We start from the raw sequence: 18184 nt of genomic DNA on the forward strand, positions 1-18184 counted from the left end.
ATTGGGATTTCTTCTCGGAGCTTAGGTGGGAGCTGTGGAGCTGTGGAGATTCTCCAAGGTTCACAAGGGACCCAATCCAATGAATTCCAGAGCGAGGAGCAAGCTAATCCAGCAACGTAAGTTATACCACATTTTTGGAATATATCAATCCATCTCCCTCTTTTCAACAAACTTGATCTCATTCTTGAATTCATTTGGGTGGGAAGACTACAACGACTGGATTTTGGTACATTCATTCTATTGGCAATCATAACTTGTTTCTTTCAAGAATCTTCATAATTTGATCGGGTTTTGGGATGATCCGAATCAGCTATCTCATTCTGCATTTGTGAACTACCCAACAAAGAACTTACTGAGGAGAAACATTTTTCCCTTCATCTGGCTACTCAAGTGTAATCCACCCTCAATTGAATTTTTTTTTCAGAAAAACAATTTAAAAAATGTGCTCTTCACATTACATAAAGAGGATAGCTATAGTCAATTCACTGCATGGGATAATATCAACATAGAGGAAGAAAAGGTATACCAATAAGAAGCTATGACATAAAATATAACAAAATGAATTGAGAAAAAAGGTGGAAACAAGTAGCAAGCGTACCTTGCAAACTTTTATCTGTGCTTCAAAATCATCTTGGCAGTTCTTTACAATTTCTTCAAGAGACTTCCAAGCTTCCTGATACTCACCAACTTCTATATACAGCAATGCATAGTCAAATTTTAGACCAATGTCAAGAGGATCTGCTCTAATAGCTTTCCTCAGACAGTGCCTTGCTTGACCAGTGTTTCCTTGCTCTCTGCAAAAAATGATGAAAATCTTTAAGAGAAAGCAATGTCCGAAAAGGAGAAATGGATGCAATGAGAAGGAAATCTCTACCATTAAACGCCATGAATAGTCGTCATAGCAATATTAGGCCAAGATCTTGGCAATACTGATAAGAGTTTAACCATTTTGCAAAAACTGACAACACTTTCAAGCATTTTGCAGAAGAAATATACAGAAAATGATAAAGAGAAAGGGTATTTCCTCATGATAGGATAGTTCCCACCATTAATGGGTTGCTATCAGAACTCAACCCTTTATTGTTGACCCACTCAATAGAACTGGTATAAGGGAACCTTTCTGATCAAGATCAAGTCGATCAGTGTTGAGAATCCTTGATATGATATAGGATTGTAATCAATATGACGATAGCACAATATGGAAAAAGTTCCTTGAATAGAAATCGTCAAAACAATCTCAATAATTCATCTTAACTGAGAGTAAAACGTATGAAAGAGTGAAATGAAGCAAGCACAATAGTTGGGGAAAAGGATCCTTGAACGGTAGTAGGCAGATCACCCGGATCGGATGTCCTCTCCACGAGTGAGAATCAGGAGAATCTCTGCTCTAGCCGAACTGATTTTCTTGAGAATGAAACCTGATGCCTTATTCCGCCGTCCTTATTTTTAGACCTGACTCCCACCAGTTTTATTTGAACTCACCCGTGCCTTTAGTCCGCATGTGTGTGATGTTGACACCTCCTTTTCAACATATGACAAGTTCTAGATTGATGAAGCTATTGAGCCGTCTGATGACAAAGGTGAAAGATTTGATAATGGCCACAATAGAATGAGAAAACAGAGTCTGACAATCACTCAAGGGAAGAGAGAGAATCAGAAGGGAATATCAACTTCTCTGGATCGCGGTTCTGGTCCCGTCCAGCCTTGATCACCCTAGACCTTTTGCGCTCGGGGAACCGTTTCTTGAAAATGCTTTGATGCCTCAAGCGTTCCCCCCAGGCTTTATTTATAGGCTCACCTTGTGTGCCATTTTGAGTGCCTGTGCTGCTGCCAGCCCGGGATGGCATGTCTTCTTTCATTGATAGGGTCTAGTATAGAACATATCAGTTTTCAAAGAAACCTTAACAATCAATTAGTTGTAACGGTGGTGGCACAAGAGGAAATATGACTCTTTCATCTCCTCTACCTTTCCCATGTTCCTTAATGGAATGGCTTACACACGTTTGACTCCTCACTGCAAAGTATTACATTCCACATTACTGAACTGAGATCCAATCTTAATCGGATCGTCATCGATTATCGGCACTGATCAATCAGATGATAAAAAAAATTGATATGCTCAAGTTGGTTGATCAACCAAGTGTGGCTGAATCATGATTGTGCCTTGGCCCGATCCGATCTCTACAGTCATTTGGTCATGGATCATCACTCAAATCAAAATTTTGATCTGGTTAATCTGTTGGCAGACTAAAATAAAAGGGCATGTTCATCCAATGGTGATCTGCCACATGTCAACTGAGCAGCCATATGTTCAAAGTGTGAAGTGCTGCAATGTGTGAAAGAAAAGAATATATCCCTGAAAATGCAAACGATACTAAGTCATTTGCTCCAATTTTTGAGCATTTTGCGGCCAATCTAACAATCCAATTCCAGATCACATCAAATTAGAATCAGCTGTCTTGAACAATCTACCTCGCTAAATCTAGATAGCCGATCAATCCCATTGGTTTGGATTTCCTGGACTGAACCCAGCACAAATAAGTGAAATTGGAGACTGTATTAGATCATAGGTCTCTCCTGTCCCCTTTCTCTCATTATAATGTCCTCTCCCTTGTTCCCCTTCCCATCATCCACATTCCCAATATAAACCACAAATGAGAACTCTGATGGGTCTGGAAAACAAGGAATACATTTTTACATCTATTTGTATTGTTTCATATCTATTTATTTTCTTATTTATATTTGCCCTTTATTTCTAAATATTGCATCCCTACCTTTATGAGATCCAAGTTACACGGATCAAACTTTTGTAAGCCTTACCAGGTCTACTTGGACCCAATTTGTGAGCCCATATTATGGAGCAACTTCAACAGAATAGGATAGTTGCAGAATTCTTTCTCCCACCTATGATTGGCAGCTATGACAGAACCCAGCCAATGAGAAGTCTGCTGACAATTTATAGTCTTCTCACTCTTTCTTGGCCATATAAGGATGTAAGCATATCAACTCCAATTCAATTGTTTTGCCTTGGGTAGGTAATTATAAAGGCAATTATTGGATAATCCAAGTTTTCTTATTCCCACATATGATTTGCAGTTAGGACAGAACACATCCAATGAAGAAAAATTACAGACAATTTGTACCCTTCTCATGTTTTCTTGTCATTGTTTTTGGAAGAAATACTTTCTTCGCCGTATTGGGTTAGTGTCCCATCAAATCCAATCCTATTCTTTCCCCCCTATAGGACTTTGACTGGGCCCGTTGACACTGATGGTGTTCACATATTTTTAAGTACATTTTTACTGAGTTGATGGCTGGTGTAGACTAGCGGCATCAACATCAATGTTAACTGTCAACACAAACTTCATCGGCGTCATCTTCATCATCAATCAACCTAAAATTTGTCAATTTCAATGTCATTCATCAACGTCAACAAGGGTCGATGACATTGATGAGGGTGATACACTAACGTATGCCAAATCCAAGTGGGAACAAATACCTTCCCACTGATATCCTCACTGCCTAACAAAAGCTCTCAAATGTTTTTTCGACAGATATTAGTAAATATTACTCAACAATTACTACTACTACACGAAATGATAAAGGAATGAAATCAAATCTAATAGGGAATAACCAAGATATTTAAAAAAATGTAACATTTTCCAGAGGGACGACATCTCACATGGACCATGCCACGAGCAGTTTCCAGAGAGATGGATCCTTTGGGGCCATGTGCGCTGCAAACATGTAATATGTCAAAGCCTTTTTCCGATCTCCCATTGAATTGTATATGAGCCCAAGAGTATGGTATACATCAGAGAGATTTGGTGCAATCTGCAGAACATCCTTCAATAATTGAATTGCCTGCAAAAGTAAAAGTAAAGTATTTAAAGGCAAAATCACATCAGTTTTTTGAAAAATAACAAAATAGAAATATCCACGAAGACAAAATTTGAAAAATTATGGAACGAATAATCATGAAAAACAGGAAGCAACGCAAGGTCCATTGCAATAAAATAATTGCGATTTAAAGGGCTCCTTAAGGATGTTAAAAAGTTTGATTCGATTTATAAAGACCTGATATGATTCCTTTTAAAAACATATAAAATAAGAAACTGTTATAAATACATACTTGTGTTGAGAAATATGTGCCACATAAGTCCAAGCCCAGAGAAAATGGCCCAAATCCAATAGGAGATCTATCGGGCCCACTAGAAGGAAGAATCAGGAGATAGTGGGGCCCACCGCGAAAGCTAACTGCTAGTGAAAACTAGCCGTTAACTAGCCGTTGGGCGACTGCCCAAAAGGCTGCTATAAGTACTGATGAAAAACGTTCTTTCATGTACCGTTTTTGTGTGAAATAAAACTATCTCTTTTTCTTACTTTTCTCAACTATCTGTACTTCGACGATCTTCAGCATCTTGTCATGGTATCAGAGCATGTATTCCGTCTTGCTCCTCGAACTAGAGTAAGTACAACAAGAAATCAAAAAGGAAATACGATACCCATAAGTAAATTTTCACTACTCATCGAAAGTCACAGAGGTATTACATACTTCCAAGTACAGAAAGAAATAATATCTGCAAATATTTAGGATGCAATTTACCACTTACAGACCTTCACAAGTTTCTTGTACAAAAATCAAACTTCAATTGAAGCATCGCCGGATTAAAAAATGAGGATTACATTAACTAAGTTACCTTATCATAACATCCCGATGCATAATAAAGGGTAGCATCACCAAGCATTTTAGTAACTTCCGGGGTCAATTTTTTTCTTGAGCCTTTTCGCTTCCCTCTCTTCTTCTGCTGCACATGGCCGAATTCCCACCCAATTTCAATAAACAAATAAAATAACAATCCAAGGTCTGACCGCATCAACTTAAATGATGTTAATTTGACCAAAAAGATGAATAATGCATAACAAATATTAGTGCTGTAAATACATGAAATATTTTGTTAGCTTGAGAGATCAATTATTTAGGGTTAAAAACGCAGCAATTGATTAGGATCAATTATTTCTGGACAACAGAAATAGCCAACCAACCAATTTCAAGTATCATTCATGTAAAACATGCATCAAGTAAAACAATACAGATGAAGGCCGTACATGTCTTGATTTTCTTCTAAAACTGTGATTCATCGCATCCAAGATGTCATCAAAGTTCGCGCCAAAGGCATCCTCCCGTCTTGTTTTCTTATTGCAACCAGACCTGTAGAAAGTTCATCCCACATTACTACCACATCTACTCAACAAACATCAAAGATGACCAAAAGATAAGTTAATTTCTCCTCCATTCTCTCAGTTGAAGACTTTACACTTTTCAACAAACCCTAACATTCAATATATGTTATGGGGATCAAGTCAAGGAAACATTTTTAGGTTCACCATAAAATTTTCAACTAACTTCAAAATGGTTTAAAGAGAAGCAAATTTCTCTCCCATTCTCTCTGCAGAAAATGGCGAGGACCCAAAATACGACACACTTTCAACAAACTCTTACATTCAACCAAATGAAGGAACAATTTTCAATAATCATCAAAGATGATCTGAAGCTAAGTTATTTTCTCTTGCATTCTTTTTGTCCTAAATGACAAGGACCCTATAAAGTTAGTATAAACTTTCAACAAGCCCAACATTCAATCAAATGGTATATAAGTTTTTTTGAAACATTAAAAGGGATGATCACCAGACGAATTGGAGACCCTCCCAATAGAGCCTTAAAGGCCAATCTCGATCTATCCAAACATGTTCAAACCCTCCTCTCTCCATCCACGACCCAAGGAAACCTGACTGCCTTGAGTCCCTCCAACGCATGGATAGGCCTATTTGTAGGAGCTGTTCTTCCCCTGAACAGCATCTCATTCCTTTGCAACTATATGGGCCGAAAGTGCCGCCAGTACCCGCCACATTCTTCCTTTCTTCTACACCTGCAACTCTGGATTGAGCCTCAAAAAGCCTCTTCGAAATTCACATCCACCATTGATATTTCTTGGCTGGCCCAAATTGTGGGAGCAAAAGGGCGCTCAAAAAATAGGTGTTTTGCAGTCTCAGTTGGGATATATACTAGTTTCCATTTCCTTTTCTTGCTATATTTTGACTTAAATGGACTAATGGGCCTAACCTTTAGTCCACTATGGTGTACTTTGACCTGGCACTTTTTTTTTAACAATACTTTGACCCGGCATTTAAACCAGGGTTACATAGGGAATAGAACACTCTTTTTGGTTCCTCAGTCTTGAGATGTCTCTTAGGGTTTCCAGAGGAGAAAAAATCTACTCTGAGGATCCAACGTCTCTCGTCCAAAGCCGATAGGCAGTCTTCTTTCGCTTTTAAGCATAACACACATGCCAACGATGTATCTGGGTATGGCCTTTCGGGAAAGGCCTGCATCATTAGTTTCATCCATAACTCTGGGTGGTTACCGCTTTGTCGGGTGACCGCCTTAAATAACTTTTCAAAAAGAAAATCCGTAATAGAGGCCAGGCAAAAATCTGTACCTTCATCTTGGCTTTTGCCAAAGGGCAAAGATGGGTGGATGCTATTTTTTTGAAAATATTTAAGGCGGTCAACCGAATAGATTGGTAGCCACCTGACAAGTACATGACTCAAGCCTTAAGGCTCTATTACATGTATGATCAACCTCTTCCCACTCCGGCCCCATCTCGAGGGAACCATGTCACCATGAGGCCCCCAACCTCATGGCCTAGTCCGTCTGTCGAGGCCTTCCTCCTGAAGGTCACTTCATTTCTATGGAGCCATATTCACCAAAGCACTGTCAACGCTCGGGCCCCCACTTCTCTTTGTCTAGAACCAATTCTCTGCATGGACTCCAGAATGCCTCTGATGATGTGTTCACCGCCAACTGCGCCTGGGTGGCCCAAATCATGTGTGCGAAGGGGCACCCGAAAAAAAGATGATTACCTGAAAAAAGATGGGTGGATGATGATGTACTGGCCAGTCCAGGCAGTGGTGCAACTGCCAGAAAGGGAACCAGAAGTGAGGTAAGAGGCAGAAAATCAATTGGGCGAGGGGTGATCATGGTGTACCAGTGGTGTCCTCTCCACGATCCAGCAGTCTAACCTAACAAGAGACAGCAGGGGCAGCCAATGTGAGGGAATGAAGACCGATGAAGAAATAGATGAGAAATGGAGGAAGATAGATTGACACACCAGATCTGCCTTGTCTGCCACTCTGGATTGGAAATGCTTCCCAAACTTAAGTCTGTCGCCGCAGCAACTGCTTTCAACGGTTTCCAATGTCACCTTCTCTCTTATTCCTGCCCTCTTATATATGGCCTGCCTTATTCAACTAGAGCATGTGCAATCCTAATTTTGACCAGCGCTCTTTTGACCTCATATAGGTTCAGGGAAGACTCATAACAGTACGGGAGACCACATTTGACTGGGTGGTGATGGTGGAGGGGGGCTCCCTGGGACCTGGCATGTTAATGATGCACTCATTGAACAACATCAGTAAGGACCTAAGGGAGATGGGCAGAGATGTGGATGTGATGCACACACGACTGCAGATGAAGAGGATGTGGGCCTGATGGCGGAGATACCCCATGGACCATGGGCAATATAGACTTAGGGGATGAGATATGATTTCATGATGGGCCATAGCATCTGCTTCAGATGCTTCGTGCAAGGGCACTACACAAGGGAGTGTTGGGAAGCCACTGATTTCCTGGTGATGCACAGGTGTGGGTCACCATCATTTGGAGTGCCTACAAGGTGAAAGACGGGAAATGGGACAAAACATGGTGCAAGAGAGACCTGAGGACCGAGCAGGGCCCCAGTAGAGTGAGGGCAGCAGAGCCATGCAGTAGCCTCCTCCAGGATAGCCTGGTGGAGGAAGTGGTTGGGGGCTCCCTGTGGCTAGAGGAGATCCATCGAGAGTGATAGAAGAAGTTTCCCACCCCGGATCAGATGGAACTATGGCTCCCGGAGATAGGTGCTTCTTGATACAAGGAGCCAACATGTTGGAATACATAGCAATTTGCGGATCAACATAAGAGTTCCAACGGGAGGTGGAGGTATGGAAGTGTCGAGTTCTTCCAGCAAATGAGGCCTTTGTGGGGAGAATCAGCGGCAAATGCTCCCATTAGAACTCTATGGGCTACCACGCATGGCAGGCAATGGAGGCTATGATCAGGCCTTTCTAGAGACTCCGCCACCTAGTCTCGACTAATGGGATCACTATGGCGGCCTACCAAGCGTTTCCCTGTGACAAACAAGTGATTGCTCCACTGGGTAACCCTTCTTGTTTGTCCTACCCATGGATGCAATGACAATGCATACAATTCATGTTCACATAATCTGGTGCCTGGTTTCTAAAACAAAAGCTACCCAACGAGCATTCCATTACTATACTATGAAGACTACACTGCATTCTTCATAGAAAGCTCCCTGGAGGAGTCTAGGAATTTCTCCACGCTATTAGACCTCTTTGCAGATTTTCCAGCTCTAAAGATCAATCGAGCCAAATCAACATTCGAGGAGTTATGCCAGTCACAAATTGAAGCACACTGCTCTAGGGCTTTGGGGTTGCCCATTGGGACGTGGCAGACAGACTAGCATGCTCACTCACGGTGCTGCTGCGATTAGTGCTTGCTACAATTTTGATTTTTCACCTAAAAATATTTAGTTACTCATGGGTATTAGAAAGCGTCTGGCAACCTGAATGAAAGGATTCTTTGGAAAGGATCTGAACTGGGGAATGGCAAGGGGTTGGCTTTGGTCTCTTGGGATGTAGCTTGAAGACCATAAACACAGTGCTGCTAACAAAGTGGGCAGCCAAGATAATGGGACACATAGAAGACCTGGTTTTTAAGGTCTTGAAGAATGATTATGGTACAGAGCTAAACTGGAAGCATCACACAATTCTAATCAGATGGAAATCCACTGTCTGGCATGTAGACACAATTTTTGTCCAATCCGAGAATTATTTGAAGCCAGGGTGGGCCCCGGCATGTTCTTCAGTTATTCAATGGATGACTGGTCAGTTCAACTAATGTTATGGGAGGAGTTTCTAAACCTATTCACACTTGCATGGAACCCTCGTGCTATGGTTAGGGACTGGGAGGATGATGTAGATCTTGAAGAAGATCAAGAATATTTCATGTCGAAATAAGTGGAGATCTGTCAAAATATCCATGTACAGAGTATTGGGGTGAGGGACACAACTCGTATGACAGAGGGGAAGAGATGAGCAGGGAAACGTGGTAGATAGATCAGGGATTCCGAAGATCAAGCTAACCCTCTTCTGGATCGCAGGCCTTCTCCTGCTCCCCAGCCTCTAATTGCAGTCTGCAACTGATTCTTGAAGACAAAATATTCGATGCCCCTCCTGGCTTCTGCTTTATTTGTATCCTCCTGTATATTCTTATTGGACAAGTCTTCTTTTCTTTCTTAGGTAATTCTTGGAAAAGAAGCGACTCATATCAGAAGACACATGGAATCCAATTTTGGTGGGTATTTGTTAGATCAAAAGGTAGGAGATTTGTTGAGCATGCAGAAGTCTATTTACACATGTGATCTTTGAGCGGGACACAAGATGGCAATGTGGGGAGATCTAAGAATGGATAGGCCTCTCATGTTTGGTCCCAGATGCCTACATGAAGATTAGAGACTGAACAAACATTCATTCCGGCGGATTCATATGGAAACAGAAGGTTCCATTAAGTGTGTGGACTTTTGGATGGCTACTCATAAGATGACACATTGTAACACAAGTATTCTAGAAACGATTGTTCTTGGCACCACATTAGAGTGCCCTCAGTGCACGAGGGGCAACGAAGAGTGTTCTCCCTTCTTATTTAAGTGTCCCTTTGCCCACACCATATGGGCCTCACAGAAGCTCTTAGGGATGAATATAGCTTACAATGAGGTCTGTTGGGGCTTCATCCAAGGAGGCATGGACAGTGTGGGCATATCGTGGGAGGAGGTATCCTAGTGGTACTATGGGCTATATAGCTCCACTAGAATGAGATTGCGTTTATGGGAAAGGTGTCTCAATGGACAGCATCATGGATGATGTGTAGAGTTTTGTTTCATATTGGTTTAGGAGAGAGTTAATGGTGAGAGGAGGTCTGATAGATTCTATTATAAGAAATATCAGAGGAGGGGATCCAGATCTGGTCAACAGACTGTTGACCAGACCAAATGACTAAAGAGTGGAAGAGTGGCATCGTCTCCACCCTATAAATAAGGAGCGATCCACTCAGGTACGACATCTGACATTTTCTTGACAAGGAAGTCTCGGCGGTTGGGGCCGAGGAATCAGGAGCTGCGAGGCGGGAGTTCGTCTGTTGCAGGAGGGGAGGAGTCCGACCAGGAAGGAGGACCGCCCAAGAGATCGAGGAGGAGCTGCTGCCAGGAGGGAAGAGCCGTCGCGATCTTAGTCAATTCCCATCGACTATCATCTACATTGTCAATTCTTGGGAGTTCTTGAACTACTATACTCTCAAATTTACCATTGTTACAAGAGAGAGTAACAAGGGCCAATCTGGCCATTCATGTATTTTACATTCATACATTATATTAGCTTCGGGTCGATCGCCAATCTCAGGTGATCATGCCTATCTTTCTTTTAAAAAAACTCTAACATTAAATCAGATGATATGAGCATCAAGCGAAGAATTTTTTTCAAAAAACATGATCTAAAGCAAAGTTATCTTCTCTTCCATTCTTTCTGCTTAAAATGACAAGGACCCAAGATATAATAAAACCTCGACAAACCATCACATTCGATCATAAAATATGAGGATCAAGTGAAGAAAAAAATTTCAATAAACATGAAAAAAGATTCAAAGCAAAGTCATTCTCTCTTCCATTTGCTCTGTTAAAAATGTCAAGGACCCAAGATATTATACACTTTTAAAAATACCTATCATTCAATCAAAGGGCATGAGGTTCAAACAAAGTTATTTTTTCTTCCTTTTTTCTACTTAAATTGATAAGGACCCAGAGATACTACAGTATGCTTTCAACAAACCAAACCATTCAATTAAATGATACGAGGATCAAGTGCATTTCAGCCTCACCCTTCTTCCTGGAGCAGAGACTTGCGCTTCTTCTCCGCAAGAGCTTCATACTCGAGTCGCTCAAAGAGGCGGTAGGGTTCCAACTCCACGGCATCGGCCTCAGCCTCCACGACACCAACAGGGTCCATGGCATCATCGAACTGGAAGCAGTACTCTTCTTGTATATCTCCATCTCCTTCATCCATTCCACGTCCTTCTTCATCATCTTCTTCATTGCCTCTACCACCAGCTTCTTCGACATTATCATCTACCGCTTCTTCCCAATTGTCAGCATAATTATCTGTCTCCCCAATATCCTCCGACTCCCCGTCGTCCAAATCCATCAGCTCGGAACCTTTAATCTGTCTAAAAAACAATATGAGCGAAATTAGAATTGGGATGCACAGAGAATCCAAAAATTATAACAACGGATGGAACTAGTAAAATACGCATGAAGCACATACTCCATACAACCACAAGAGGTCCAAAATCTCAGTAAAACTAACCACTAAGAAGCCATTCATGAAAGAGATCAGAGAATCCCGAATATTTCACGAAGACCAGGAATATCAGAAAAGCTAACGTGAGCATGCGTGGAAAGGACTGGAAACTGGATTATTTGATTTCCACCATCTGCTATTTCATATAATAATCATCAATCTCCGTCGGTTCCATCATCTGCTTGATTTTTCCGCGAGATTGAGGAGACTTACAGAACAACGCTTTCCACCAAAATTTCACAGATTCCAAGAATTCGAGAATTCGAGAGTTCGAGAGTTCGAGAGTTCGACAGTTCGAGAGTTCGAGAGAGAGAGAGAGTTCTAGAGAGAGAGAGTTCTAGAGAGAGAGAGAGAGAGAGAGAGGAAGAACCTGTTGCAGTCTACTGCCCAGCCATGGGAAGCGTGATCGCCGATCTCCAGAAGAACCAGACGAACACGAAGAAGAAGAGGAAGAAGGGCTGGCAATATTTATAGGCCCGATAAAAATGAACCGGCTAAAGGCCCATTAAGGATCCGGACGGGACGATGCGCCATCGAACGGGATGAAACGCCATAAAACGGGACGATGCACCATCGAACGGGACGACACGCAATAGAACGGGACGATGTGCCATCGAACGGGACGACACGCAATAGAACGGGACGATGTGCCATCGAACGGTACGACACGCCGTAGAACGGGACGATGCGCCATCCAACGGGATGACACGCCGTAGAACGGGATGACGCGCCTTTAAACCGGCCAACGTGCCTTCGAACGGGACGACGCGCCTTCAAACGGGACAAGCGGGATGACGCGCCTTCGAACGGGGCGATCACCAATCTCGGGTGATCGTCTACTGAACGGGACGACACGCCTTCAAACGGAAGGACGGGACGACAAATCTTTGGATTAATGAGTTGGAGAGAGAGAGAGAGAGATATTTAGAGAGAATGAAAATGAGACAGACAGAGACTGTGTGAGAGAGAGCAAGAGAAAGGGAAAGAACACGAGAGAGAGAGAGAGAGAGAGATTTAGAGAGAATGAAAATGAGTGAGACAGAGAGAGAGTGTGTGAGAGAGAGCAAGAGAAAGGGAAAGAACACGAGAGAGAGAGAGAGAGATTTAGAGAGAATGAAAATGAGTGAGACAGAGAGAGTGTGTAAGAGAGAGCAAGAGAAAGGGAAAGAACACGAGAGAGAGAGAGAGAGAGATTTAGAGAGAATGAAAATGAGTGAGACAGAGAGAGACTGTGTGAGAGAGAGCAAGAGAAAGCGAAAGAACACAAGAGAGAGAGACAGAAAGATTGAGAAAGAGTGAAAACGAGAAAGACAGAGTGAAACAGAGAGAGAGTGGGAGAGGAGAAAAAGGGAAAGAGAGAGAATGATAGAGTGAAAGAAAGAGAGAGAGACGCAGAGAACTAGAGAGAAAGATGTTAGATCTTGTATGTAGGCTAACACATATCTTACTAGACATCTATGGATGTCAGTGGTTTTTATTATCCCGTCTAATGTGATTTTATAATGATTGGGATCAAGACATTATTCATTACACTATTGGATATATTTATGTGTAGAAGTTGGGTTAGTTACAAAATGGTGATGGGTAGTTTTGTAGTATGACATGCCCATGAGGGTCTATATTTAGTGTTCCTGGTCCCTGAATCAAGTAGTACACAAAACCCTCTAATGTGGGACATGAAAACAGAATTCATGAAATTGATAAATTAAACAAAAATAGTATTAATTACGTATTCCTTGAGGGTGATCCGAATTGGGTTTCATCCTGTAGACGGGGACTAAGTTGATGGAGGAGAGATTTAACAATGACAGTTAAGGAATACTTATGATATCCCTATCATAATGGAAATAGGAGATTCAAAATGATCAATCAAAGTTTAACAGACGGATTCTAATGTTAACAGCCACTCAGAGCAAATAAAAAATTATCATAAACCAACAGTTATCTCAAAGTTAAGGAGCCACAAGGTATGTTAGATAGGGGAGCCAATAGCTTAATTGTTCTAATATTGAATGGCCTTCATTGATGTTGATCTACAGCTCCATGAGCGGTGTGAATAAAGAGAGGATAAGGTGTGGGAAGCAAATAAAATGGGCGTGTGAGATTTGGTTGGCACAAGAAGATATTGATGTGTGATGTGATAAGAATGAAGATGGTGTGGAAAATGAACTTACATGGTGGATGGGTTAAGGCCTGAGAATTGGTGAAGATAAGAAGAATGGAGACAATGAGAAACAAAATGGTGACAATGGGGGTGAGATCGAGGGATGTGTTCAATAAGGTCAAGGGTAAGATGATAGGAAAATGATGGAGATGATAAGGTATGGAGAAAGAGAAGGAGAACCTAGGCGGAATTGACCAATGTTGAAAACAAGAAGTTGTCTTAGTTGTTATCACAGAAAATACCAAAGCGTCACTCTTTTCTCTCGAACAACTTTACGTTAATTCTCAAGCAAAAGCGTTCATAAAAACAGGCTCAGAGCTCTTTTATAGGGAAAAAACATGCAGTTACAAAGAAAATAAACCGTGGACAGTTTAACAGAAATTGGTAGAGAGATTGGTGGTTCAGGTGTATAAAGTCATGCGGAAAAGGTGAGGAAGAGACGTTATGAGAAAAGTCAATTTGGAAGTTATAGGGAAGAGAGAAAGAAAGAAAATTATATAGGGAGTAAAATGGTGAAGTATTTAATATCAGTGGCCAATTAAGAGGATGAGAGAGCGGATAGTAAGAAAGAGAATAGATGGAGTGATAACTTGCAAATTAACAGGATTAATTGATGAATTTTACATTATATTTGTGTGCTTTAATGACCATATTTGCATGTTATCATATAAAATTGAAGATTAATGAGTTACACTTTGATTTTACTATTATTTCTAATTTTTTATCATTTTTTTACATGGTATTTAACCTCATTTTATTGAAGAAATATTTTTTACAGGGCCTTAAATACTTGGCTAAAGGTTGGTAAGGGCTTTCCTAATTTTTATGGAATTTTTTCACATTTTTATATAATTTTCTGACCAATAGTTAGTTAAGAAATGAATTTTTCATATTTAAATAACATATATTCTATTCATTTGGCAGTTTATAATATATTTTTCTATATCAAGGGGCATCCACATCATTCGTCTGAAAGTCAGGCGAATAAGTGGATGATTATTATTAAATATTAAGGAGAGAGAAGGAAATGAGCATTATTGGCTCATTATGGCTTCGCATATCGCGATGCCATAATGAGCCAATCATTAGCTCATATGCGGCATGTAAGGCGACAAAAGAAAAATAAAATAAAATTTTTTATTAATCTTTGTGCAATAAATGCACACGGAGATTCTCCATGTGCATTTATAATCTATCTTAGTTGTTAGCGCGTACATTAAATGTACGCGCTAACCGACACGTGAATCAGTGTGCATGCGACGTCGATTTGCTGTGTGCATTAAATGCACGTGGAATCGACAATGCAAATGTCAAACATTGCGGCTAACTTTGTCGTTTCCTGCCTATTTTTTAGAAAAATAAAAGAGAAGGGCGACGTGGCGTCCTCTCAACCATTCAAAAGGACATTCAATCTCCAATGATTGCACGTCGACGACGCGGACAATCACGTGTCAGAACGTGATCTGAGAAGGCGGAAAACAAGAAAAATCATGCATCAGCCAATCAGAAAAAATCGATTTTTTTAAATAACAAGATGATCCAACTGCCTAGATTAATCTATAGTAAAATGACGATATCTAGAGATCTAGATGTCCGACTGGGCTTAAATTTTGAGGGCAGGTTTGTCCTTTCTCCCTCTACAAATCAAGCCGTTGGATATTTTTATAGAGGTCTAGAAAAGAGCGAAATTCACTTTTTAAAGCTCTCTCCAAGGATTTGGCCAGGAAGGACACAAGAGTTGCTTTGGAAGTCGATAGTTCTTGATTCTGCACTCAATTTTTTAAGTTTCTAACTTGTATTTCAATCTTCTTCTTGAACGATTCGAAAATGCCAAGGCATGGGCGAAATGTACATGTCCTAGAAGTTGTTTTGAATGAAATTAGCTCTGCATTTTGATTCTGATTGAAGATATGGTTTTTAATCTTTAATTCTACATCAATCTTGAACATTTCTGCATTATTAGATTTTTAATTTAGGGTCAGATTTCATCATTTCCCCAAATTCTTCAGTTTCTCTCTCTAGGTTAATTTGTCTAGTTTCTCTCTCTAGATTTCAATCTTTATTGTCTGGAAATTTAATTAAATATATAAAAAACCTAAAAATAAAATTTGATTAAAAAATTCATCCATCTTGAAGTCCAATTTAAAAATCCCTTTCTTGATTATTAATTCCCAATTTTAATTCATAAAAATTATCTTAAAATTTTATAATAATTGGGAAATTAATAATCTGAATTAATCTGATCTTATAATTGAAATAATTATATCTTGAGCTTTTTGACCGAACTAGTGAAAATCAAAATTAAGTTTTTACTTAATTTTGATTAATTAAAAACATTATTAAGTATAATTAAGATTTATTAATTACAAAATTAATTCATATTTGAATTAATTCATTAACATTGGATAAAAATTCTTACTTGTTGCCTCCTTGTGGTTCGACCCCTTGCTTGCTCTATATTCTATATTTAGTGATTAAGGGTATTTATAAATTTTATTGTATAAGTCTAAACATCAAATCAACGACTTATCATGGAGAAGAAATGTCAATCGAAGGGGCTAAGGGAGAAGAGAGAGATAGAGGAGAAAAGTCAATGGAAGGGGTGAGTGAGGAGAGAGAGATAAGAGGAGAAAATTCAAAGAAAGGGACTGAGTGAGGAGAGAAATAAGTGCACAAATTTGTAATTCAGAAGATCCACACATCCATCATGTCAGATGGATTCTGATGTGCTTCCACTTCATAATCATACACTGAGAATAACTGATTTTCATGCGAGGACATGGTTCTTGTTGAGAGAATTTCTTCCCTGATATTACAGTTGAAGAAGAGAGGTCAGCTAGATATGATATTCCAACCCTCACTGACACTGTTGGCAGTAAATTGATCAAACTCTAGCTATGAAATTTGATGGAAAGGGTGCATAACAAAAACATTGTGTGAACAATCGCGCTATCTTGAAGTGAAGTAAATATATGTGGTATCCAACCTTATCATGCATTCCATATGTTGTTCTACATCGAACAATAAAAATGTATTCATTATAGTGTACACATGGGTGCGACTTAAAATGAAGTCCATGAAAACTTGCTTAGACTTCGTAAAATATGATGAGATCGTCATACAAAGATCACTAGTACTCAAGTATGAGTTTTATGATGGATATTATGTGGCCGTCAAGCCAATCACACTACCATGTATATTTAAGTTCATTGAATAAATTATTTGCATTCATTATTATTCCGTGTGGTGTTTATAATGAAGTCCACGAATACTTGCAATGACATAGTGAATTATGATGAGATTATAATACAGTGATCACTAGTCTTTAAACATGTATTCTAAATATTCCTATTCAAGGATAGTCAAGACGGACATCAAATTATCCGGATAGAATAGCACTAGCTGATCCTACTTATTCGATAAGTATAGCTGATCCTATGGCTATTAGTGTGGCGACACTAAGGACAGCTAGTGGGTGCTCTTTGGAGAAAGAGTTCACTGAATTAATCCATATGAATCCCTAAATGGTATTATACCTAAACGTCAATCAGGTTGATTCAAGTCACGGTTGTATAAGTGATCCACTGACCTGAGACACCAAGGACATCTCGTAAGCGGACGACTACATTTTGACTGTGATATATGAGTCTCTAATCATGAGATTCAAATAAGTTATAGATTGGATGTAGTAAGAAGCTTACAAAGATGATTGAGTGGTCAAGATGGGATCATCTGCCCTCGGTATAAGAGGAGATTGACTCGAGGAAGACGATGCAAGAAAATCCTTGGCCAGGGTAGTGAGGATATTGGAGAAGGCATTCTCCGATGATCCCCGTTACGCATCAGTACTAATCGAATGACGGATTAGAGTTTGACGATAAACCATGCTCTAAGTCGTTCGAGAGTCTCAAGCGGATGATGGATTATACATATACGGTTAGTGGTGACGGTAAAGGTTCCATGAGAGAGTTCAAGACTACTCGGTATCTTCTAGAGCACGAGGTATAGCTTGGCATCCCACGGGCTCGAAACTTAACCTATCGATTTGGTTAAATCGATCCTTATTTATTAATCTATATGTTGATATAGTTAATTAATAAGGTTGGTCAATAAATGTTATTGGGCCATTTAAGTTATTAACTAGAATGATACATGGGCCTAGAGGGTCACACGCACAAGGTCATAAGGGCATTGGTGGATATATTTTTCTTTGGAGGGTTTCTAAGAAAAACATTAAGTGAAATATAAAGAGGTTGAGGTGTCTCATTTTAGACACCCATGCAAGTTTCATTTGAGAGACCCTCCCCTCTCCACTCTCTTCTACACTTCCAAGGAAGAGTGTCTTCATGGTGAGGAGATCTTCAAGGTTCTCAAGAAGAAGTGAAGAAGAAGACGTGGAGATCCAAGCTCCGAGTGATCGCGTGGATACTTCTAGAGGCCGGGCGCGTGAACGGCTTCAGAACGATCTCGGAACGACATAGTCAAGGGTGGAAC

The 18184-nt window shown here is 40.2% G+C and overlaps 1 protein-coding gene across 1 annotated transcript in view; it reads right to left on the reverse strand.

Moving 5' to 3' along the window:
- Positions 1-18184, reverse strand: part of LOC144716322 (tetratricopeptide repeat (TPR)-containing protein) — a 43247-nt gene that overhangs the window by 19482 nt on the left and 5581 nt on the right. Inside the window, exons 2-7 of the mRNA XM_078591446.1 lie at positions 11897-11984; positions 11048-11392; positions 5110-5212; positions 4701-4808; positions 3683-3864; positions 599-794 (exon numbers count right to left, since the gene is read on the reverse strand). Coding sequence (XP_078447572.1) covers positions 599-794; positions 3683-3864; positions 4701-4808; positions 5110-5212; positions 11048-11392; positions 11897-11984 — 1022 coding nt within the window. The remainder of the gene's footprint in view (positions 1-598; positions 795-3682; positions 3865-4700; positions 4809-5109; positions 5213-11047; positions 11393-11896; positions 11985-18184) is intronic.

The sequence above is a fragment of the Wolffia australiana genome, chromosome 20, assembly GCF_029677425.1.
Source record: "Wolffia australiana isolate 7733 chromosome 20, ASM2967742v1".
NCBI lineage: Eukaryota > Viridiplantae > Streptophyta > Magnoliopsida > Alismatales > Araceae > Wolffia > Wolffia australiana.